General features: G+C 38.2%; 1 protein-coding gene across 7 annotated transcripts in view; it reads left to right on the plus strand.

The window, feature by feature from the left end:
- CHD7 (chromodomain helicase DNA binding protein 7) overlaps positions 1 to 23857 on the plus strand; it is a 226510-nt gene that overhangs the window by 144697 nt on the left and 57956 nt on the right. For all 7 annotated transcript variants that reach the window (XM_064267725.1, XM_064267724.1, XM_064267728.1 and 4 more), the window contains 4 exons: positions 1588 to 1725; positions 2763 to 2828; positions 9393 to 9448; positions 22577 to 22691. In XM_064267725.1, the coding sequence (XP_064123795.1) occupies positions 1588 to 1725; positions 2763 to 2828; positions 9393 to 9448; positions 22577 to 22691 (375 nt within the window). The remainder of the gene's footprint in view (positions 1 to 1587; positions 1726 to 2762; positions 2829 to 9392; positions 9449 to 22576; positions 22692 to 23857) is intronic.

A 23857-nucleotide genomic window follows, 5' to 3' on the forward strand; every position in this document is an offset into this window, starting at 1 on the left:
GATTCTTTGGGAAAAGGTGCCGGGATTGTGGTCATTGTCCAAGAGCTGAAAGTACCATACCTGTCACTTCTTTGGTGTGCATGGTGGCAATTTTGCCTTTCTCTGCCAAGGTGTCCCGCCTGGAAAGTGTTTGTGCCCATGAAGTTCATGAAACTCTTTAAAAAGTTTTATTTCATAAATCTTAGAAGGATGTTTACATAAGTGTTAACTTTCCTCAAAATTTTTTTCATTTTTTCTATGTGCTTTTTGTACTCATTCTATAGACTTATCAACAATTTAAAATGTACAAGTATTTTCAGATTAGGTTTTATTATGTACACATATAAATGAAAAGGTTATTGTCTCCTATTTTTAATTAACTTAGAAAACTAATTGTTTGCCCAAAAGTTCAAATAATACAAATTATCTTGAACAAAAAGTACAAAACTCTACCCTCTGCTCTGTTTACTTCTCTCCCTAGAATTAACAGCTATTAGCTTTCTCTTTTTTCCTTTCTGTTTTTCTGGTTGTCGTTGTTCCTGTTATTGAAAACATATTAATATACATTCCTTTTTTTTCATATATTCATTTGAGGCATAAAATGAACAAGAAATGCAGTGTCTTGGTCTTCAGGAGTTTATGTCTTGATGATCCACACATACAAGTAGATACACAATGTTTCTTATTTATCTTAAGTAGAATCATAACCTGCATCTTGTTATGCATTTTTCTTTTTTACTTAATAATTTACCTTAGAGATGTTTCCAAGATGTGTCCTGTGGGAGCATTTCCATAGCATGGTTTACGAGAAGTGCAATTGCTGGATCGAAGGGTTGGGGTATTTTAGAAAGATGCTACCTCATTGTCCTAGAAGGACTCTACCTGTTGATATTGTGACCACAGGGGTGTGAGAGTCCTGTTTTGCCAATATTTCTACTAACATTGGCTGTCACCAATCTTTTACATTTTAGCTAGTGTGGTATAAAAATTAAATTAAAAAAAAAGTAAATTACTTTTCAGATTCATTCACTGTGAATTCTGCCATTCAGATGTTCAACCCCTCAAAAAAGTTCAGGACATTTTTGTTAGGACCAAGATTAAAATGTAAACCTTCAATTTAAATGTCCTTCTGCAAATATGAGTGCAGTAGGAAGATTTGGCAGTCCGCTTCAGCAAAGATGTACAGCCTTGGAAGCCCTATGGGGCAGTTCCACTCTGTCCTGTAGGGTTGCTATGAGTCGGCATCGACTTGATTACAGTGGGTTTGGTTTTGGTTTTGAAATATTGTGGGTACCTTGTATGGTATTATAACATGCTCGATCATCCCAGCGGCTGAATGAGGAATAAGACTTGTTCTTTCCGTTTTATTTTCCAGTTGACGTTCCAGGAGCTGGAAGTGGCAGAGCCAGGGCTGCTACCCGGCTTTTAACTCCACATCTCTGCCCAGTTCCATTATATTTGTTGCCACTACTGTCTTTTAACCTGACTTACAGGATTAAGCTTCTCCTTAAGATCAAGTTTTTAAAGATATCGTTTACTATTCTGAGAAGTTAGGGAGACTGTCACGGACTGCTATTTAACATCCACGCTGTTGGGGTTTCATTTTAGAAGAGACGTTCCAGCAGGCAGGTGAAGAGGAAGCGATACACCGAAGACTTGGAGTTCAAGATTTCTGACGAGGAGGCAGATGATGGAGATGCTGCTGGAAGAGACTCCCCTTCAAATACTTCGCAGTCAGAGCAGCAGGTGAGCCATCAGGGGTGGGTGATTCAGGTGTGCATTTTAACAGGTGAACTGGAGTCTGAGAAGCTAAGCAGAAGCACTGGACTTTTAACTGGGAAACCTTCATCTAATGTTGGCTTACGCGCTCTGGGAAATTACTTGTTTAGCAGTATCCTGTAAAAAGCCCTGTTCACTGAAATTTATGTACATCTGTGATATGTAATTTGACACAATTTTGGAGAATTAATGGTCTATGCTGAGGAAAGTCAGAGCTGGGAGACAAGGCAGCTGGATTTACCTCTGAGAATTCAGTGCTGTAGCTGCTGGGACTTTAATAAACCGCCGAAGCTTGTCTCCTGCTGTTAGGCACCGTAAGAACCCCTTTATGAAATTACTGCCTTGTAGTACCCAGCAGGGCATACTTTATTCTCTGTGCAATGTAAATGATGGCTAAAATAGTTTGTGTAAAATGTGAGTAGTAACGTAGGACTGATTATGGTAAAGAGCTCTCTGTTTTGTTTTGTTTTAATTAAATAATGCTCTTTTCTTACCATTAGTGTCCTGTACTTTCATTACCAAACTGGTAACTCATTGGAAAGTGTATTAAATGTAGTTTGGTATTTTATTTGGTAGTTTGTGCTCCGTTAAGCTGTTCCATAGCATTTAATGTGACCGCCATAGATAAATGCTACCTATAATAACACAACGATGAGTATATTTACCCCATGGATGTAGAGGCAGAAAAGTTGTATTTTTGACTGCTGTCGTGCAGAGCTCATTTTTTCTTGGCAGCTGGAGTTTCTGAATACTCTCTGGCTTTAGGGACCCGTTCTTGTCCACATAATGAAACCACATCATCACAGAGTTGTAAACACAGAGCTTCCTTTTGCCTTTCTGAGAGTGAGGCTCTTGCTCTTTTCAGTCATATTTCCCACTGCTGACTTTGTACTTGGTGATTTAAAGGGTCTGGAGAGAGAGGCAAGACAGAATGATCTCTTGCCTTGGCAGCATAGAATGCCATGTTTCCCATTTGGATTGATTCATTCTACCCTGTTTTTTAGGAATCTGTTGATGCAGAAGGTCCAGTGGTAGAAAAAATCATGAGTAGTCGTTCAGTCAGAAAACAGGTAAGGCTCTTCAATTATTTTTTGCTTTATAGTTTTCTTTTAAAATTATGCTATTGCGGAGTAAAACTGACATCTAATCATGTCAGATTTACTAGTCCAGTATAAAACTTTGGGACGTGCAGCCCTAAATAAAGTTAAAATATATCAAATGACCAATGCTTTAGTTACACAATTTAAAGTAGGCCCGAAACCCAAAGATACCCAAAGAAATGTGTAGGACTTTCAGAGTTACAAGCTGCCTTTATTCATAAATGCCACTCCTAAAATCATAAACATGAATTGACCTCTCATCTCTCTGAGTAAGGCTTTTCGTCCCCTGTGGTGGGGTGCAAGTTATGTTTATTGTTCTAGCAAATAGGTGTTTCCTCATGCTTTTTGTACAAATTTTTATATACAGCTGAAATATTCACTAATACCTTTATTGCCAGTGCAGAGGGCTTTTTTCAGTGTAATTTTTCAAGATAGTGACTTAGTCTTCAAAATTACTCAAGCTTCATGTTGGCCTGGAAAAGTAAACTCCTAAGTACCTGTCATTAGCCTGATAACTGTGGCACTGAGTCTCTTACTCTTGAATAAAGAATTCCGATAACACTGAATTTTCTTTTACTGATGAAGATTTTCCCCTTTGATCCCAACCACCTCCCTTCTTGCCCAATTTCAGAAAATGCTTCACTTAGTGTGAGGAGCCTCCTAGACATCCTGGCTGCAATTACACATTTCAGCAGTCTCTCTAAGAAAATTGTCACCTTTAGATATATAACTTTCAGCTTGAATCATTGTCAAATCCCCATTTCTTTGTTTTTATTTGCTTTTAAAATGGGGAAGTAAATTTCATCCTTTTGACATGTAAAAGAAGATTCTTTTATTAGTAAAATTTATAGCAAGTGTAACTTCCCAGTGGGATGAGGAATGGAGACCTAGATGAAATCACAGGCTTATCACATAGGAAACCTTTGCTATTCGAATACTGCTGTCTAAAACCCAAACCAAACCCATTGCCATTGAGTCAATTCCGACCTACCCCATAGGGTTTCCAAGAAGAGGTGGGTGGACTGGAACTGCTGACCCTTTGGTTAGCAGCCAAACAACTTAACCACTGTGCCACCCGGGCTTCTGAGCCAGCAGTGAACTTCTGTTTACCTATGTTGCAATCCTCTTTGTTTTTCTAGTGTGTGATGCAAGGTATGGATTTTTATTAGAATATACAACCGTAGTTCATATGAAAATAATCAAGAGCAACATATCAAGATATTTTCAAATTGAGTGTGGGGGGTGGGGAAGTACGGGGTGGCTGTCTGGTGACCCTTTGAAAGTGAGGATTTCCTCTCTGATGAATTAAATGATAAAATCTCAGCCAAATTTCCCACCTGTCCAAGCAGAAATGACCACTGTTTAACTTATTAGAAATGTTACATTTCTGTCCTACTAAAGACTTTAAAACGGTTAATTCGTGAATTGTTGGTATATGGTAAAATTTAAATACTTAGCATGCTTTAAAGTATAATCCTCTTCATTGAATTAAAGTGACTTGTTTGAGTAAGTAGCACATGGTTGGAATGGGCTATATTAATTTCCATTCTATTGATAGTGCTTCAGTAGGCATACTCAGCGGGTTTGGGGGTTGCAAATTATAATTAGGTCTGTTGTTCAGAGAATAATGACTTAGACTTTGCATTATGTAGGACATTGCTCTTTCTGTTTTACCCACGTTAGTTTTTTTTTTTAGCTGCCCTTTAAAGATAGGTGCCCAAAGTTTAAGACTAGATAATTATTACTGTTTATATGCGACTAGGTTTATCTTATCACGGGAGGTTAGAAACCACTGAGACTGTACACGAGGGTGGAGTCTTTGTTGAGTTGATGAATTTGAGGAGGGAGAAAATTAATGGAAAAGTTCCTCGGGAAGGGGAGATAGGCCTTGGGGTTTGATTTAAAGAAGGTACTTTCTAAACTGCTAATGTTCTCAGTACAGTTACTTACCAACTTTAATAACGTTGTTGGAAAGTGTCACAAATAGAGAAACAAGGAAATGTGAGACTTTTCGGTGGATTCTGATTATGCCGGCTGGTCTGTTTCCTGTTCCCATGAATAATTTAAGAATTGGCTATGAGAAGGTGTCTTTATCTCCCCTGGCAGCACTATAGCAACTGGCTACAAGTTCTCAGAGCCTGTCCTGTGCAGTGCTGACACATAGTGGGGACAAAGTGTTTTTCAAATTTAATTGACTCATTGCTGCAGCCTGAGAAGGAAGGTCCCAGATAATGTAGTCGTGGAAACCCAGAGCTCAGCTGGCAGCACTTCCTAATTCAGTACCTTGTGTTGAGTAGGGATAATTTGGGCATTTTTTTTTTTTATGTTGCTCTGAAAACAAATTAATGTGCAGGAGACCCAGTGGAACGGACATAACCAAAAAAAAAAAACCAAACCCTTTGCTGTCAAGTCAATTCTAACTCATAGCAACCCTATAGGACAGAGTGGAACTGCCCCACAGGGTTTCCAAGGAGCAGCTGGTAGATTCGAACTGCCAACATTTTGGTTAGCAACTGAGCTCTTAACCACTGTGCCGCCAGGGCTCTGGAAGGGATGTAGTTGGTACTTAAACATTTGAATTTTGAGGTAGATACTAGAATGGACTTTGAGATTACATAAAGGTTAAGTCTTTTATGTTTTCCATATTGAGTCATCAGCAACACTTTTTACTTTGAGCCATCCATCTTTGTAGAACAATGATTCAAATCTCTTTGTATCAAAAACCCGTTGCTGTTGAGTCGATTCCGACTTATAGCGACCCTATAGGGCAGAATAGAACTGCCCCATAGGGTTTCCAAGGAGTGGCTGGTAGATTCGAACTGCTAACTTTTTGGTTAGCAGCCAAGCTCTTAACCACTGGGCCTCCAGGAATTGCTTTTTGTATCAGGAATTAAAAATAGTTTTGTAAGTGATTTCTGGCTATACTCTCCCCAAGTTTTTATTTTTCTTTAACTACGTGATAATTTTCTTTTTAAGAGCTTATTTAAAATTTTGGGGTGTGTGTTTTAATCCTTTTTAGCTGAACCCAGTAATTAAAAATAGAGAGTAAAGAAGGTAAGACTCTTAGCCTCGTGTATTATCACGTATGTGTGTTCTGCTTGGATGCAGTGTGATTTGGTGTCTGGTAGAGTACACAGTATGCTGGGTCAGAGTGGGAAGATTTGTACCTGTGCCTTATTGATCGCCTGTACCGAGGTGCTTTCTTGGTCTTTATGCATTCTTTAGCAAGTTTTCCCTTTTTTGCTCTATAGTTGAGCTTCGTCTCACCAGTATGACTGAAATGTAGTAATAAGATGCTTACGAAAGGGCACTCCTTCCTTTAGGCTATGAGGATTATCATTTCCTAAGTGGCTGTTTTAGATTCCAAGTGACAAAAGAAGTCAGTTTTTTGGCCTGATCAAGGATTCTGGTTCATGTGAACAGTGGAACAAATATGGCTTACTGTGTTTGGAGTTTCATATTTCATATGAGCAATAAGGGTTTCCAAAGACTATTTCTGGAGTCTAATGAAAAGATATTTCTCGGAAATATTCTATTGAGTACATAAAATTACTTTAGAGGGCTCTCTCCTAGGAAAGCCAACGGGGCAGTTCTAGTCTGTCCTGTAGGTTGGCTATGAGTCAAAATTGACTCAACAGCGACAGGTTAGGTTTGGTTTTGGGCCAAGACATAAATTTGAGTATTTCTTGTATAAAAATAGTGCTTTGACTCATTTGTTCATTGGCTATGCCTATTATAGAATGGCTTCTGGAAATTCTGCAGGGGTGTAGGGGCTGTTTTTGGCTATCACCAGAGCCTAGTCAAACCAACTACCATTCACTGAATTAATGGTGCTCCTGAGGGGTTATTAGTTCACACACTTTTGTTAATTGGCAGAAGAGATAAGCATGATCATATTTATATAAGATGAAGGATGAAAGATAGTTCTATTTACAATTCCAGGGGAAAGAAGGTGGTGATGGAGTCTCTGTGGTCAGTTTGACAAAATGTAGTGTTATTTTTCAGGACACTCAAAAGAAATAGGCCCTGGGACAATTCTGCACTGGCCCAGGTGCTGCTAAGTTAGGTCTTAGAACCCAGTCAGTTCTTCCCAGACTGGCTGTTAAGCATCTCCACAGCAGGTTTCTAGAGGAATAGCTGATCGTGACAAGCTAATGGGTATCAAAGAGAGTGGGGTTGTCAAGGCATTCTAGGAATGTAATTGTGATAAAATGAAAACGAAAATGTTCTTTTCTGTTAAAGAGGTGATCCCTGTGTGCCTTGATGCCCACTAAGAGATTATGGGACAGTGAGACCATTTAGAATGAGATGGAAAGTAAAGTAATAAAGGAGAAAAGAAAAGGAAGTCAGAGGAAATAATAGAACATAGAAATAATAAAGCTGATCCTTTTACTACCTCAAAGTTACATAATTTTGAAAAAATTCTTGCTTAAATGAAAGGAATAGAGTCAGTATTAAAAGAGTAAAAACAATAGAATCAGCATTTGAGTTCCATTCTAGGTCTGAATTTCATGAAATGGTATGTCGTTGTTGTTGTTCTTAGTTACTGTCTAGTCGGTTCTGACTCATAATGACCCTATGTGTGCAGAGTAGAGCTGCTCCATAGGGTTTCCAAGGCTATGACCTTTTGGAAGCAGATCGTTAGGACTACCTTATGAGGTGCTTCTGGGTGGGTTTGAACTGCCAACCTTTTGGCTAGTAGCTGAGCCCTTAACTATTTGCACCACCCAGGGACTCCTTGAAATGCTATAGGAAGCATCAAAAGATAGAGTCCCATCCTCGGTTTCCATCTTCCTGATCATCTATGATCTTATTTTTGCCTTGTTTTTGGAATCTCTAGTTCTCTACAAAGATGATAGATCTTGAAGTAGCTGCTGAAATGTGTGAGAAGAACAGGGAGACGTTGGGACTTAGAAGAAAGTGAGCTGGGGCTTGGATAGGTTGTCACCGGAATTGACTAGAATTTATCTGGAAAGTCATTCCAGGTTTATATTATTGACTTCTGAAGGCATCTAACAAACATTTCTTTTCATTTTGGACAAGACTAGAGATCTGGGACATAGATGGTGTTCTGAATGCATTGATTAAAAAGTCAGCTTTACAGTAATGGTCTTTTATAGACCTGGCAAAACCAGCTGTGTGTTGACCACACTCTTGAATATCCTATCTTCTTAGTAGTCTCTAGGCAGGTGAGAGGAAACCCTGGTGGGTGTAGTAGTTAAGAGCTGGGGCTGCTAACCAAAAGGTTGGCGGTTCGAATCCACCAGCCACTCCTTGGAAACTGTGGGGCAGTTCTACTCTGTCCTATAGGGTTGCTATGAGTCGAAATTGACTCAATGGCAGTGGGTATGGTGGGTAGGCAGGTGAGAAAACTGTTTAAAATTGGGGTTTAACTGTACAGGCGAGAGTTTAAAAAAAATTAAGTTCATGATCTTCAACAGTAGTCTGAAGATTAGGGATAGAGGGAAGGAATGATCTCTTTGAAAAGATCCTCTGCCAGCTTGTTATCCAATAGAAGTCTTTGCTCTTTTGTGTGGTCTCTGCCATGTTCCTACTTGCCTTTATTTTCTTCGAAGCATCTCTGAGGCAGCCCAGCAGCCACATGTGACCCTGAAGGCAAGCTTGGGTGCTCTTGTAAGAGTGTAAAAGGAATCCTGAAACATCTGTAAGTGGTGTTTATGGTTTACATCTCTGATTTATCTGATCAACTGTTCCAGAAGAAAATTACATATTACAACTTGTTTAACACCCTAAAGCCAAAAGAGAAAAAACATATATTGAAAGAGATACCTAAAATATCATATGAGCATTACTTCTGATCCTACGGCAGGTAGAATCGAGGCAGATGCTACAGTTAATCTTCCCATTGAAAACTCTCGATCTGGCTGACATGTATCACAATTTTACCCTTACCTAACTGTAGTATTTGGAGTGTTAATTTCATTTGGCTGCTGTGCGTGCGAGACATCTTGTCTGAGAGAGTTTAATTGTACCATTGAGAAGTGCTAAAGCTGTAAATAGTGATGCACTGAAATTACAGCATAAGAATGAGGTAGAGTTTTATATGGTTTCTTGTTTAGAGTTATTAACTATATGGAGGAATAAATGTCTTTTAAATATTTTAAAACATTACAAAACCCACAATGTAAAGTTGCCACGAGGCAGCCAAAAATAATACATATGGCGTTCAGGAGAGCAGTTGGTAATTGGCTGCTGCCTGAGAAAATGGTACACTTGGCGTCTACTTAACACTGTGGGTTTGGCCGAAAGCCAGATTTGGGGTCAGGTTGTTGTGAATGAAGCTGCATGTGGTTAGGGAGGAGTTAAAATGATTCATGCCTTCGAAGTTGTAGTTACGCTGAGCAGCGTGTATGGCGAAGGGTGTTAGGCTCCTCGCAGCCTCCCACCCACTGCACCACGTGTGCCTCTGGGACAAGCTCCGTGCTGCCGTGTCCTCCCTGGGCCTGAGCAGTTACTTCTGAAATATTTCAGTAGGTGGTTTAAGTGTGCGCCTGAAATTGTCTTTTGTTACAGAAGGAATCTGGAGAGGAGGTAGAAGTCGAGGAATTCTATGTGAAATACAAAAACTTGTAAGTAAATGGTGATTTTCTTTCTTTCTTTTTTTAACGGGGGGCAGGGGGGAGGTTTTCAAAGTGCCGAACAACTAAATGATGATTGAACAACCAGATAAACTAATGTCACTGAATTTGCATGTGAAGAGTGTTGAGATGCAGACAATCTGTGACATGTGTCTTTACCACAATTTAAAAAATAAAAATAGAAGAATAAAAAAAAACCTGGTAAAATTTAAAAAATTTTGGGGGGATTGGGAGATTTTGGTGTGGCTATTTAGTGCCTTGGAGACCATCTCCTACTAGCCTTTGTGTCTTTGCTATTTTATAAGTGTACTTTTTCTAGAAAACATATAATCGATATGCAAGATGACTGATGTTTTTGTACAATGAAGAAGTTCTCTTTGGAGGAAATAAAAATGCATATAATAATAGAAAAATGAGTAAAATAATACTTAACTATCTGAGGAAATGATTTTTATTCCGTGGGGCCACCCTCCCTCCCATCATCAGCCCTTGTGTTTGCAGTGAGAGCGCCACTATTGGATAAAGGCTCTAGAAAATCAAGGATGTCATGGAGGTTTTCAAATGCACCAAGCTACAGTTTTGCTTATGTGTTTTCTGTTTCTAATCTTTTTTTTTTTTTTTAAATAGTGGATTTGAATTGCAGAACTTTTTAAAGGTTGAGTTGAAAACCTCTGGAAGTCGTTGTCTTTGTAGATGCTGTATTGTAGATCTAGACAGTGTACCTGGTGTGGACATGCCTCTGTCACAACTCTCTGCAAGGACAGGAGTGGAAAAATTGCTTGAAGCAACTACTAAAGTTTATTGCTGTTTTCAATGCTTGGCTGAATCCTTTGAATGTTACTAACCATGCCACATGTTACTGTCATTTTGCATGATCTAAATTCATCGTATTTATGAAGAGGTCAGAAAACTGTGTCAGGGCTTAATTAGGCCCATGAAGTCCATGTAATATTTTAATGTTTTTGTTAGACTGGTACTGAACTCTTATTCTAGATTCCATGTAAGAGAAATTTATCAAGCTTTCTAGCCTTTTTCTGGATTGCCTGGCCCTCTGTTAATTATCAGCTCTTTGGTTTGGTTTCGTGAAGAAGCACTGTTTTAGAATCAAGAGAATTGGGTTCTGCTGCTGCCAAGTAGGGGCAAGCCCTTCACCCTCTGTACTTGGGTCTTGGAGTCCTTACCTCAAATGTGAGTGTGTTTGGACTAAGGACATAAGGTTTCTTATAGTTTTGTGGCTTTATGTTTGTTGCAGAGTGACATATGGCCACATAGATGGTATATTCGTGTTAAATATCTCTAAAATAGCTTTACAAAATATGCCAAAGGAAGCTTGGAAGTTCATGTTAAAACAAATTTCCTATACTTCAGGAAATTATTTATTTTTATGAATCTATGAAAATTTTGGCTAGAAATTCCTTAATATATCACAGCTCTAGAAAGGCTCTAGTAACAAATAGAGCAAATTTTGGACTATTTCGATGAGCCAGCGTAGTTTTACCGAAGACGGGTCATTCTCATACCTTAATAACAACCACAGAACATGGTAAAAAATATTCACTGATAATATAACAATTAAATCTGATCTTGCCCCCTTTAAAACAAAGAACTCAAGTACCATAGTCATAAATTCTAGGGTTTAAAGAAAGGCTTTTGTGAGCCGGGATGCAAATGGCCTAAGAAAATGTAACCTACCCTATAGAAATGCAAGCATGGGGCATCATTGTTCCTGTCATCCTGCCTTACTTTTGCTGGCACCATGTTAATAAACTGGTGCACTTCTAAAGGAGTTTTATGAGCAAAGCCTTCTACCCAGTAGAAAGACAAAGAAGTTTCTATGATGTGAGGGTTCAGCGAAATACAGAGCCTGGCAATAAAAAGTGCTCAGTAAATGTTAGCTGACACTGCCATTTTGTCCTCTGAGCATGATGAGTTCACACAGGTGGAAATTATGCATAGTACAGGATTTCATCCAGCTGCGGATGAAGAGTGGAGAAGGGTCCGTAAGGAATCAACAGGCTGATAAGGCCAGGGGATGAGAGCCCTGTTGTAGATTCACAAGTCAAAACTGGAGCAAGGGAACTTCAGTACTGAATGCAGAAAAATGGCACTGGTGGTAGGCATCGAGGTTGGTATGGCAGTGGGGCCTGGGGTGCCTTGGTCACTGAAGACCTTTAACCTAGCCTGTAAAGAAGCCCAGAGAAGCCTACAGCACTCCTGATGAGACACTGCTGCTGAGCCGGGAGAGGCCAGCCATCCTCCATTGGTCATTGACATGAGGCAAAAAGAGTCCTAAAAAAATAGCTGTCCCCTGGGATCTTATTCAGATCTAAAGGAAATTACATTTCCTATAAAACTAACAGTTTTTATTAACCTTCTATTTTGAGGTAATTTCAGATTTATGTAAAAATTGCAAAAATAATACAAAGAATTCCTATATACCCTTCACCCAGATTCCTCAAATGTTGACATTTTACTTGCTGTATTCTTCTCTTTCTGTATGCATATGCGTGTATATATGTATGTGTGTGTTTTCTGAACCTGTCAATAGCCAGCACAGACATGAGCCATTTTGCCCCTGAACACTTCAGTGTGTATTTCCTAAAAACAAGGACCTTCTCTTATATAGCCATAAGACGATGATCAAAATCAGGAATTAACAGTGATAAAATACTGTTATTTAACGTATAGGCCTTTTTCAGATTTCACCAGTTTTCCCAGTAACATCCTCAGGACAAAAGGAAGTCCCAGTCCCACACAGTGTTTCAACCTCAGCCCTGTTCCTCTGGAGCAGCTCCTCTGTCTGATTTTCTGTGTCATACATCGCTGTTTCTGAAGAGTGGGTTCCCTCAATTGTGGGTTTTTCCGATCTTCCCTCGTGGTTAGATTCAGGTTATACACTTTTGGCAGGAAAACCACAGAAGCAGTGATGTGTTCTTCTCAGGACACGTTTCAGGAGGCAGGTAATATCGTTTTTTCCCATTACTGGCCTTAACTTTGTACTCTTGGTTAGGGTGGTGACTGCCAGGTTTCTCAACTATAAAGCTATTTATATTTTTGTAATTAATAAGTATCTTGTGGAAAGATACTTTGAGACTATTAAATTCGATAATGGTTGCCAAATGATTGTTTACTAACTCTATCATTCTTTCTGAACTTATTAGTTGGGTTTCTACTGAAAGGAAGAGCTTTCCCGTCTTACCCATTTATTTCTTTATGCCTGTGTAGACTCGTGGATTGTTGCTTTAGGCAGTGGGTTGTAAGTCTTTACCATCATGTCATTATTTACTTTGCTCACATTGCCTTAGACTTGGCCACTGGGAGCCCCTTCCAGCTGGCTTCTGTGTGCTTTTGCCTTGTTCCCTTCATTCTCTGATCACTTCCTTCCTTTCTGGAAACACAGAATGTTGCATGCTTACCTCATAATTTCCCTGTTTCAATCCTGGAACCAGCTATTTCTCCAAGTATCCGTGGTTATTTTTAGCCTTAGTTATTCTCCAAGGGCATTTAGAAACAAAGATTTAGACACTAGTTGTGCTCATTGTTGCTAGGTAGTCATTGCTTCAAGGCCTCCCAGTGGACAGGGATAAGAGATGTGTGTGCCCATGTGTATGTGTGTGTGTGGTGTGTACATATATGTATGTGTATATATGCACACATATATGCACATACGTACACATACATGTATGCGCTTATATATATGCACTTACATATATACACAAACACACATACCTATATTTCTGTCAGTCTATATATCCACCTTCCTACATACCTACCAATCTACCTCAACAAAAAAGATTCCTTTATATTGATATTTCTAATTCTAGTCCAACACCACAGGGTTTATTCTCTCATTTCCCAAAATGGGAACTAATATTGGTATTAGTAACACCCTTCTCTGACTGTGAGAAACCTGGCTCTTAATATTCATATTTGCATATTTTTCAATCTTAGAACATAGAGGAAATGGTTTCAGAATTACTAGCCCATATTTCTGTTAACAGGAAGCCTACTGAGTTCAGTATTTGTTTAGAGTTTTTCTCTTTACCCTGATGGCCTAGAGGCGAAAACCTTGTTCAGAATTTCCTTGGGTTGGTTCTTACCTCCCTCACCGGCCCCTCCTTAAGTGTAACTATGTTATTTATTTGATACACAGTTTGGTTTGTAGGATACTCAGAGAAGTGTTGTCCCTCCTTACTTCTTTCCTTTCCAGCCCATTCCACTCTGCCCCTTTGTTTATCCCAGGTTTATCCTTTCTATAATTTTTGGCATCAGTGTGCAGATACATATGTATAAAAAACGCATTACCGTCGAGTCAACATCGATTCATAGTGACCCTATAGGACAGAATAGAACGACCCCCTTAGGGTTTCGAGGGAGTGGCTGGTGGAATCAAACTCCCTACCTTTTGGTTAGCAGCAGTAGCTCTTAACCACTGTGTCACCAGGGCTTATATATATATACACACACACACACACACACACACACATATTTATATAATTTCTTCTTTCGTCATACCTTGGGGGTTTGCCTGTTGCTCTGATGCTGGAAGCTATGTCACCAGCAGGGTCACCCATGGTGGACAGATTTCAGTGGAGCCTCTAGACTGAGACTAGGAAGAAGAATGCAGTAATCTACTTCTTAAGAAAAATTTGGCCAGTGAAAACCTTAAGAATAGCAACAGAGCATTGTCTGACACAGTGCGGAAGGTGAGCCCCTCAGGTTGGAAGGCACTCAAAATATGACTGGGGAAGAGCTGCCTCCTCAAAGTAGAGTCGACCTTAATGACGTGGATGGAGTCAAGCTTTCGGGACCTTCATTGGCTCATGTGGTATGACTGAAAATGAGAAGAAACAGTTGCAAACATCCATTAATAAGTAGAACGTGGGGTGTATGAAGTACAAATCCAGGAACACTGGAAGTTGTCAAAATGAAATGGAACACATAAAGATTGATATCCTAGGCGTTAGTGAGCTGAAATGGACTGGTACGGGCCATTTCGAATTGGACAAACATATAGCGTACTATACTGGGAATGACAAATTGAAGAGGAACGGCATTGCGTTCATTGTCAAAAAAAAAAACATTTCAAGATCTGTCCTGAAGTACAACACTCTCAGTGATAGGATAATATTCATATGCCTACAAGGAAAAGGAGTTAATACAACTGTTATTTAAATTTATGCACCAACCACCAATGCCAAAGACAAAGAAATTGAAGATTTTTACCAACTTGTGCAGTCATAAATTGATCAAAACTGCAATCAAAGTGCATTAATAATTATTGGTGATTGGAATGTGAAAGTTGGAAACAAAGAAGAACTTACAGTAGAATATAAGGCTATAGTGATAGAAATGATGCCAGTGGTTGCCTGCTAGAATTTTGCAAGACCAACAACTTCTTCATTGCAAATATCTTTTTTCAACGACATAAGCAGCTTAATACACATGGACCTCACCTGATTGGAATACATAGGAATCAAATTGACTACATCTGTGGAAAGAGACAATGGAGAAGCTCTGTATCATCAGTCAGAATAAGGCCAGGGGCTGACTAGAAAACAGATCATCAATTGCTCATATGAAAGTTCAAGTTGAAGCTAAAGAAATGAAGACAAGTCCACGAGAGCCAAAGTACAACCTTGAGTATATACCACTTGAATTTAGAGACTATCTCAAGAGTAGATTTGACTCATTAAACACTAATGACTGAAGACCATATGAGTTGTGGGATGACATCAAGTACATCATATATGAAGAAAGCAAAAGGTTGCTAAAAAGATAGCAAAGAAAGAAAAGACCAAAATGGATGTCAAAAGAGACTCTGAAACTTGCTGTTTAATGTCAGGTAGCTAAAGTGAGCAGAAGAAATGATGAAGTAAAAGAGCTGAACAGAGTATTTCAAAGGGTGGCTCAAGAAGGCAAAGTAAAGTATTATTGAAATATGCAAAGACCTCGAGTTAGAAAAGCAAAAAGAAAGGACATGCTCATCATTTCTCAAGCTGAAAGAACTTGAAGAAAAAACTCAAGCCTCGAGTTGCAATGCTGAAGGATTCTGTGGGCAAAATATTGAAATATGCAGGAAGCATCAAAACAAGATGGAAGGAATACACAGAATTACTGTACCAAAAGTAATTGGTCACCATTCAACCATTTCAGGAGGTAGCATATGAACAAGAACCGATGGTATTAAAGAAAGAAGTCCAAGCTGCACTGAAGACCTTGGCAAGAAACAAGGCTTCAGGAATTGATGGAATACCAACTGAGATGTTTCAACAAATGGATGCAGTGCTGGAAGTGCTTACTTGTGTATGCCAAGAAATTTGGAAGACAGTTAACTGGCCAACCAACTGTATGAGATCCATATTTGTGCCCATTGCAAAGAAAGGTGATCCAACAGAATTGGGAAATTATTGAACAATATTATTAATATCACACATGTATAAAATTTTGCTGAAAATAATTTAAAAAACAGTTGCAGCAGTATATCAATGGGGAACTGCCAGAAATTCAAGCTGGATTCAGAAGAGGACGTGAAATGAGGGATATCATTGCTGGTGTCAGGTTGATCTTGGCTGAAAGCAGAGAATACCAGAAAGATATTTACCTGTGTTTTGCACAAAGGCATTCAACTGTATGGATCATAACAAATTATGAATAACATTGCAAAGAATGAGAATTCCAGAACACTTAATTGTGATCATGTGGAACCTGTACATAGACCAAGAGACAGTTATTCTAACAGGCAGATACTGTATGGTTTAAAATCAGGAAAGGTGTGCATCAGAGTTGTATCCTTTCACCATACTTATTCGATCTATGTGCTAAGCAGATAACCCAGAAAGCTGGACTATATGAAGAAGAATGCAGCATCAGGACTGGAGGAAGACTGACTGTGGACACAACCTTCCTTACTGAAAATGAAGAGGAGGTGAAGCACTTACAGATGAAGATCAAGGACTACAGTCTACAGTATGGATTACACCTCAACATAAAACAAAAATCCTCACAACTGGACCAATGAGCAACATTATGGTAAACAGAGAAAATACTAAAGTTGTCAAGGCTTTCATTTTACTTGGATCCACAATCAATGCCTGTGGTAGCAGCAGTCAGGAAATCAAACGACTTACTACATTAGGCAAATCTGTCGCGAAAGACCTCTTTAAAGTGTTAAAAAGCAAAGATGTCACTTTGAGGACTAAGATGCACCTGACTCAAGCCATGGTATTTTCGATCACCTCATATGTGTGGGAAAGCTGGGCTATGATTAAGGAAGATTGAAGAAGAATTGATGCCTTTGATTATGGTGTTGATGAAGCATATTGAATACACTGTGGACTGCCAGACGAATGAACAAATCTGTCTTGGAAGAAGTACAGCCAGAGTGCTGATTAGAAACAGGGATGGTGAGACTTTGTCTCTTGTACTTTGGATATGTTATCAGGAGGGACCAATTCCTGGAGAAGGATGTCATGCTTGGTAGAGTAGAGGGTCAGCAAAAAAATAGAAAGACCCTCAATGAAATAGATTAACACAGTGGGTTTAACAGTGTGCTCAAACATAGCAACAATTGTGACAATGGCTCAAGACCAGGCAGTGTTTTGTTCTAAGTAGGATCCCTGTGAGTCAGAACCACCTTGACAACATCTAACAACAACAAGCTATTCCCTTGGCATCAGTTTATGGGGATCTTCCTCATTTTTTGTTACAGCTGTGTAGGGCTTGCATTGCATTACAAATAATGCTGCAGCGGGGGGTGGGGGGGTGGGGGGTGGGATTTATTCTCCTGTCTTTGCATTTTCTTTTTTAAATATTTTACCCTGTTTTAGGTGAATGTTTACATCGCAAATTAGGATTCTACTTAACAATTTTTATGCAAGTTCTTTTGTGACATTGGTTGCAATTTTCACATTGTGTCAGCATTATCAGTATTTCCATTCTGACCTGTTTCCATTAATCTAGCTTCCTTTCCCCTCCTTGCCTTCTCATCTTTGCTTTTGGGTAAATGTTGACTGTTTGGCTTCATGTAATTGATTGTTTAAGAGATCACGTTTCTCAAGGGTGATTTTTTTTTTTTTTTTATAAGCCAATCTGTTAATTGGCTTAAAGGTGACCTCTGGGAGTGGCTTCAGTTCTATGTTCAAAGGGTATGTTAGGGCAAGTCTTGGGGTTCCTCTAGTCTCTATCAGACCAATAGGTCTAGTCTTTTTTAGGAATTTGAATTTTGTCCTTTGTTTTTCTCCCTTTCTACCCCAGGACCTTCTATTATGTCCCTGATCAGAACGGTTGGTAGTGATAACCAGGTACCATCTCATTCTTCTGGTCACAGGTTAGAGGACACAGTTCATGTGGGCTCTTAGTTTGGCGGACTAGTTTCTTCTTTGAGTCTTTGGTTTCCTTCATGCTCTTTTGCTCCAGCGGAGTAGAGTCCAATATTTGTACAGTCTTAGATGACTGCTCACAAGCTTTTAAGACTCCAGACACTACTCACCAAACTAGGGTGTAGAACATTATCTTCATGAACTATGTTACGTCAATTGACTGAGTTGCCCCAGGAGGTTATGGTTCTAAACCTTTTAACCCAGTAAACCAATCCCATGAGTTGTTTGGCTATGTCTAGGACGTCTCCGTATCTGTGCCTCCTATGTGCTTTATTATATGTATGGATATGTACGTAGCACACACGTAAGTATATACTACATATGCCTACAGTTACACCTATACATGTGTGTGCATACACTTGCATATGCCTTCCCATACACAGATATGCGTCTGTATCAACCTATGTAACCACACACATATTTTTTGGTTGTTGTTACTGTTGTTGCATGCCTGTGTATTTTCATTGCCAGATTGAAACGTTAGTGCATATGTAGTTTTGTTAGCTCTTGACAAAGTCCCTGCCATAGGTTTGTAACAGCTTGCATTCCCGCCCATAATACATGAGAGTGCCTATTTCTCCACAGCCTTTCCAACAGAATGTATTGTTCTATTTTTTGTGAGAGATTGTGTCTCAGTGTAGTTTTAACTAGCATTTCTCTTTTATGAATGAGGTTGAATATTGTTCTGTAAGTTTTAATAGACATTTTGTATCTGTTGATGTCTTTTGCCCATTTTCCTGTTGTGCTTCCCCCAATTTTGAAGAGTCCTTCGTATGTGTGGGATATTAGTTCTTTATCTGTTTTATGTGTTACAAGTATCTTTTCAAAGTTTCTCTTTGTCTTTTGGCTTTATTTATGGTGTGTATTGCGTTCTGAAAGTTTTTTTCTAAAATGCATTGATATACTTTGACTTATCAGTCTTTTTTCCTCTGGCTATAGTTAGAAAGCATTTCCTTACGCCCAGGTTACAGAGGAATTTGCCTGTGTTTTCTTCTAGTATGGTTCCCTTTTTTACGTTTAGGTGCCTACTCCATTTGGTGTTTATTCTTGTGTATAGTGTAAGGTGTGGATCTAAGTATCTTTTCCAAATGACTATCTGTCATTCTAGCACCAGTATTAAAATGTTCCATCCTTGGTCCAGTGATTTGAATGCAACCTTTATTTATCATATATTAAAGTTATGTGTTTATTTGGCTCTATTTGTATACTTTATTCTTTTCCTTTGATCTGTCTGTCTCCTTATAAGCCAGTACCACACTATTTTACTTAATAGTATATTTTAATATCTGGTTAATGTAGACTCCCGTAATAGCTTTTCTTTTTTAATTTTTTTTCAAGCTGTTCTTGAATGTTTGTTTTTGTATACGAAGTTCAGCATTAACTTGTCTAGCTGTACACAAATGCTTGATTTTAATTTTATTTGAATGCTGTTCAATTTATAAATTTATGAGTTTTGGTACTGAGTCATGCTATTCAAAAATACAGGATGTCTTTCCATTTGTTCAAGTCTACTTTTGTATCTTTTTAGGAGTGTTTTAAGTATTTCCTTGTATAAGTTTTGCACATTTCTTATTAAATCTATTCCTAAGTATTTTATCTTTGTTGGTATTGTAATTGAGGATTCCTTTAGCATTATATTTTATAACTGGTTATTGTTTGTGTGAATGAAGGCTGTAAATGTCTGTATATTTTATATTCTGCTACATTTTGTATTTTTTGTTTGTTTGAATTAGTTTTCTACTTGATTCTCTGGGGTTTTCCAGGTACATGATCATTTCATCTGCAAATAGAGATAGCTTTCCTTCTTATTTTTCAATTATTATGCCTTTTATTATTTTCTCTAATTAACTGCATTTGACTAGGACTTTGAATACAACACTGAATAATAGTGAAGATAATAGGAATCCTTACCTTGTTTCTGATCTTAGTGGGAAAGCTTGTGATGTTTCCCCGTTTAGTAAGACTCTGGCTTTAGGACTAAGGTCTATGTATAGTCTATGATGTTAATAAACTGCCTATCAGTTCCTGTTTTCCTGAGTTTTAAAATCCATAATAGATTTTGTAAAAGGCTTTCTTAGCATTTATGGAAATAATTGTGTGATTTTTCTCCTTAGGTTTGTTAATATTGGGTATTATTTTTTAATGGGTTTCCTCCTAATGCTGAACCAACCTTGCATTCCTAGAATAAATCCTACTTGGTCATGTGTATTGTTTTCTCAATGTGGTGTGGAATTATGTTAGTTAATATTTCACTTAGAATTTTGCATCAGTGTTCAAAAGTGATATGGTCTTTAATTTTCTTTTTTTTTTTTGTATTGTCTTTACCAGGATTAGGCATAAATGATACACTTGCTCTTCATAAAGATAAATTACGTTTAAAAATGAAATTTTATTTTCCAAAGTGACCATAAACTATTATTTGTAGAGACTATTTCAGATTATTTATTAGCTTCATAATATTTTTCTTGTTTATTGCTTTATAATATTTTTCTTAACATTTTTAATACTAGTCCTCCAGTACAACATACCTTTTTCCTTAACTTAATTACCTACTGAAACATACCAGCCCCCCTTTGATCTCTTCTCTCCCTCCTGAGTAAGCCTTCGGGGTGGGTTATTATCAGGACCTGAAAAGTGGGGTCACTGACTGAAGATTTCAGTCTGGCTCAGGAAGGGGACAGGGCTGGACTCACTTTCTTTAGCGCCTGTCTCAGCTCACATCCACACTACCGATGCTTTAAAGGCATTCGCACCGCAACTGAGACAAGGATGCTGACAGCACATGTGCCTTTTTCTGGTCCAGTAATTAGGAGACTATAAACCCGTTGCCATCGAGTTGATTCTGACTTACAGTGAACCCTATAGGTCAGAGTAGAACTGCCCCGTAGGGTTTCCAAGGAGTGGCTGGTGGATTCAAACTGCTGACCTTTTTGGTTAGCAGCTGTAGCTCTTAACCACTGTGCCACCAGAGCTCCTAGGAGGCTATAGTAGGTTATTTTTATAAGGCTTCTGATTATAGCAGTATTATTTATTAGAAATTTGGAAGATATAAGTTGGAAGTAGAAAATAAATATTTACAATCTTACCATCCAGAATTGATCATTATTAACATTTTGATGCATTTTCATCTAGTGTATTTTCTGTGTGTGTGTGCAGGATTTGTATCGATTCGTGAGTTCATAGTTCTTTTTTCCCTCAGTCAATTCTAGAAGATCTAAATCAGGCTTACCTTTGAAAATGCTATTAGCATTATATAAATATAAGTGATGTAATACCCAGTATCATAAATATTTTCCATATCATTAATCATTTTTCTGACATTTATAATGGCTACATAATTTTTAAGAGTGGTAGAACCTTGATTTTGAAAGAGTTTTGTATACAAGCATCTAACTTCTTTTTTGTTTTTTAATTTTGTTGTTGTTGAGAATGCACACAGCAAAACATACACCAATTCAGCAGTTTCTAAATGTACAGTTTAGTGATATTAATTACAGTCTTCGAGTCGTGCAACCATTCTCACTCTCCTTTTCTGAGTTGTTCCTCCTGCATTAACATAAATTCACTGCCCCCTAAGATTCCTATCTAATATTTCGAGTACCTGTTGTCAGTTTGATCCCATATAGATAGTTCTTAAAAGATCTTAATACTCAAGACAGACCTTTTTCATTAGTTAATCTAAACTATTGTTTGGTTTTAAGATTACTTCAGGAGATATTTTTGGTTTAAGGTTTAAAGATGATCTGAGGGCAATAGTTTCAGGTGTTCATGCGCCATCCATGGCCCCAGAACATCTCATTTTTTTTAATGCCATCACAGAAGGAGAAAAAAGAGAGAGAGTCGAGGCTATTAGGGACAGAGAAAGGATGATGGTATAAAAGTATATTGAAATTCCAAACAAGAGAATGTCAAAGGTACCGTAAAACTTTAACTATGTCCCTGTGAGTCTCGGGGAAGAAAAAAGGAGGGTGGAGTGGATTCAAGTTAAGGTTAGAGAAAGCACACCACCGCAACAGCAGACAAGTGGTGAATCTGAAGTGTTTGGACTTCCCTGGTGCCAGGACAGGGTAGAGTTACATGATGAGAGAATTCACAAGGGACAATAGGGCATAATTTCAGTGCTTTGGGAGGGGCCTGGGTTTGGGAGTGCAGGGCCCGATTAGGACCGAGGGAAGCATGGGTAGGTGTTAAGGGAGTGAAGGTGACTCTTTTCTCCCCAACTGAGCTAGGAGGACTAAATTAGGCATACCTTTGGGGCCGGTAGGATAGGCCTTGTATACATCACAGGCACATTACACCCCTTATCTTGAAGGATTGCTCGTTTAAATTTGCATTTTTTTTTTAAACTTTATAAAAGACTTTTATTCTCAATGATAAAAGGCTCAAAACATAAATTCATAATTAAGGCCACCTGTAGTGCTTAATTGCTTTGTATTGAAGTGTAATCCAATCACTTATGAACACCACTTGCTATTACATCCTTTTTTGTATTTATGGGTAGTGGATAAGAGAGCTGGAGGCTCAGGACAGAAGGCAAAATTTAGGCACTAATATTGATTTTCTTTCCTTATTCCCGAACATTAGTGGTTGTGCTGAATGTTACCCAACAGGCTCTATAAGTAATCAAACATGTTATTTTTTTAATGACCTATTCAGCTGATTTTTTTTTTTATAATAGAGACATATATAGTAAAATAATATTTTTCCATGTTTTAAGGATATTGTTTTATTCTTTTAGCTCTTACCTTCATTGTCAGTGGGCATCCATAGAAGATCTGGAAAAAGATAAGAGAATTCAGCAAAAGATTAAACGATTCAAGGCAAAGCAGGGCCAGAACAAATTCCTTTCCGAGGTATGAAGTACCTGGTTAATTTTCTACAGTATTTGCTTTATTGAAATGTTCTGCATTTTGAATTTTAGTTCAGTACATTATTAAGAAAAGCTAGTTTGCCTCATTTGGTACTGTTTCTTGCATATTGGTAACTGGTTATTGCTAAAAACTTTGTAAACAGGAAATTTCTCATTCTTCCTGTTGCTTAGTCTCAAAGATACTGGTCCTTATATGTAGAAACAGTGATGACAGTGTGATTAAAACCTTGAAATTAAAGTGCAGTTAGTAGACAATGAAAAAAGTAAGTAGACAAAAGCTTAATTGAAATTTAGCAGGTTAAAAAATGTACATTAAATAATAAGTGCAAGTTTGAAGATACAAAACTTCTATTGGGGGAGGCGTGTAGCAAAATTATTTTAGGTCAATACCTGATTGTAGAACGTTCACTAAACTCAGTTTCACAGTTGATGTGCTGTGGTGTAGAAGTTGGTATGGTGTCTCTGCCCATGCCCTTTATTCTGGTTATCAATTATGATGAAAAGACAACCATTCCTAGGGCATTTACAGAAAGTGCCAGCTTCTCTCCACCGAGGTCAGTTTCATTTAAAAAAAAAAAAAAGGCTTTTACAAACTGGTTACTGGGGTCTCTGGACTTCTGGTCACCAAACTGATTTCACGTATAGCCTCAGGTAGGTAAAAGAAAAACCCTAACACTGAAAGATTAGATTTGCTGATTTATTAGTTTTCATCTTCATAAAAGAGTTAAAAGAATGTAAACTGTTGACATTTGATGCAAAATAATACCTGTTTAACAACCTGCTCCTCACCCCGTGCCCTTTTGGAGATGCTGGAATAAAATCTAGTAACCTCACATCATAGGTCTGTGTTCTGGAATCTGGCAGATTGTAAAGTTAGCATTAGATGGGAGATGAGGCTGTTGTTCTTCACTGGACTTAAGTTTGTACCACACAACCTGTCCTATTCCGAGTATTAAGCTTTTTTGTCAGTGTAGTAGTTGCCACTGAGGGGGAATGGAATCACTTACATGGGACTCACGTCTTACAAAAATGGAGAATATTAAGGTGATTCTTTTTTTTTTGAAAGTGATCTTTCCAGGAAAATGCTGTGAAGTTCTATTTCTTTCTTGCTCTTGTTAATGAAACTAGAGTTAAATTTTTGTGACCCTG

This window comes from Loxodonta africana, chromosome 14, assembly GCF_030014295.1.
Source record: "Loxodonta africana isolate mLoxAfr1 chromosome 14, mLoxAfr1.hap2, whole genome shotgun sequence".
In the NCBI taxonomy this organism is placed as follows: domain Eukaryota; kingdom Metazoa; phylum Chordata; class Mammalia; order Proboscidea; family Elephantidae; genus Loxodonta; species Loxodonta africana.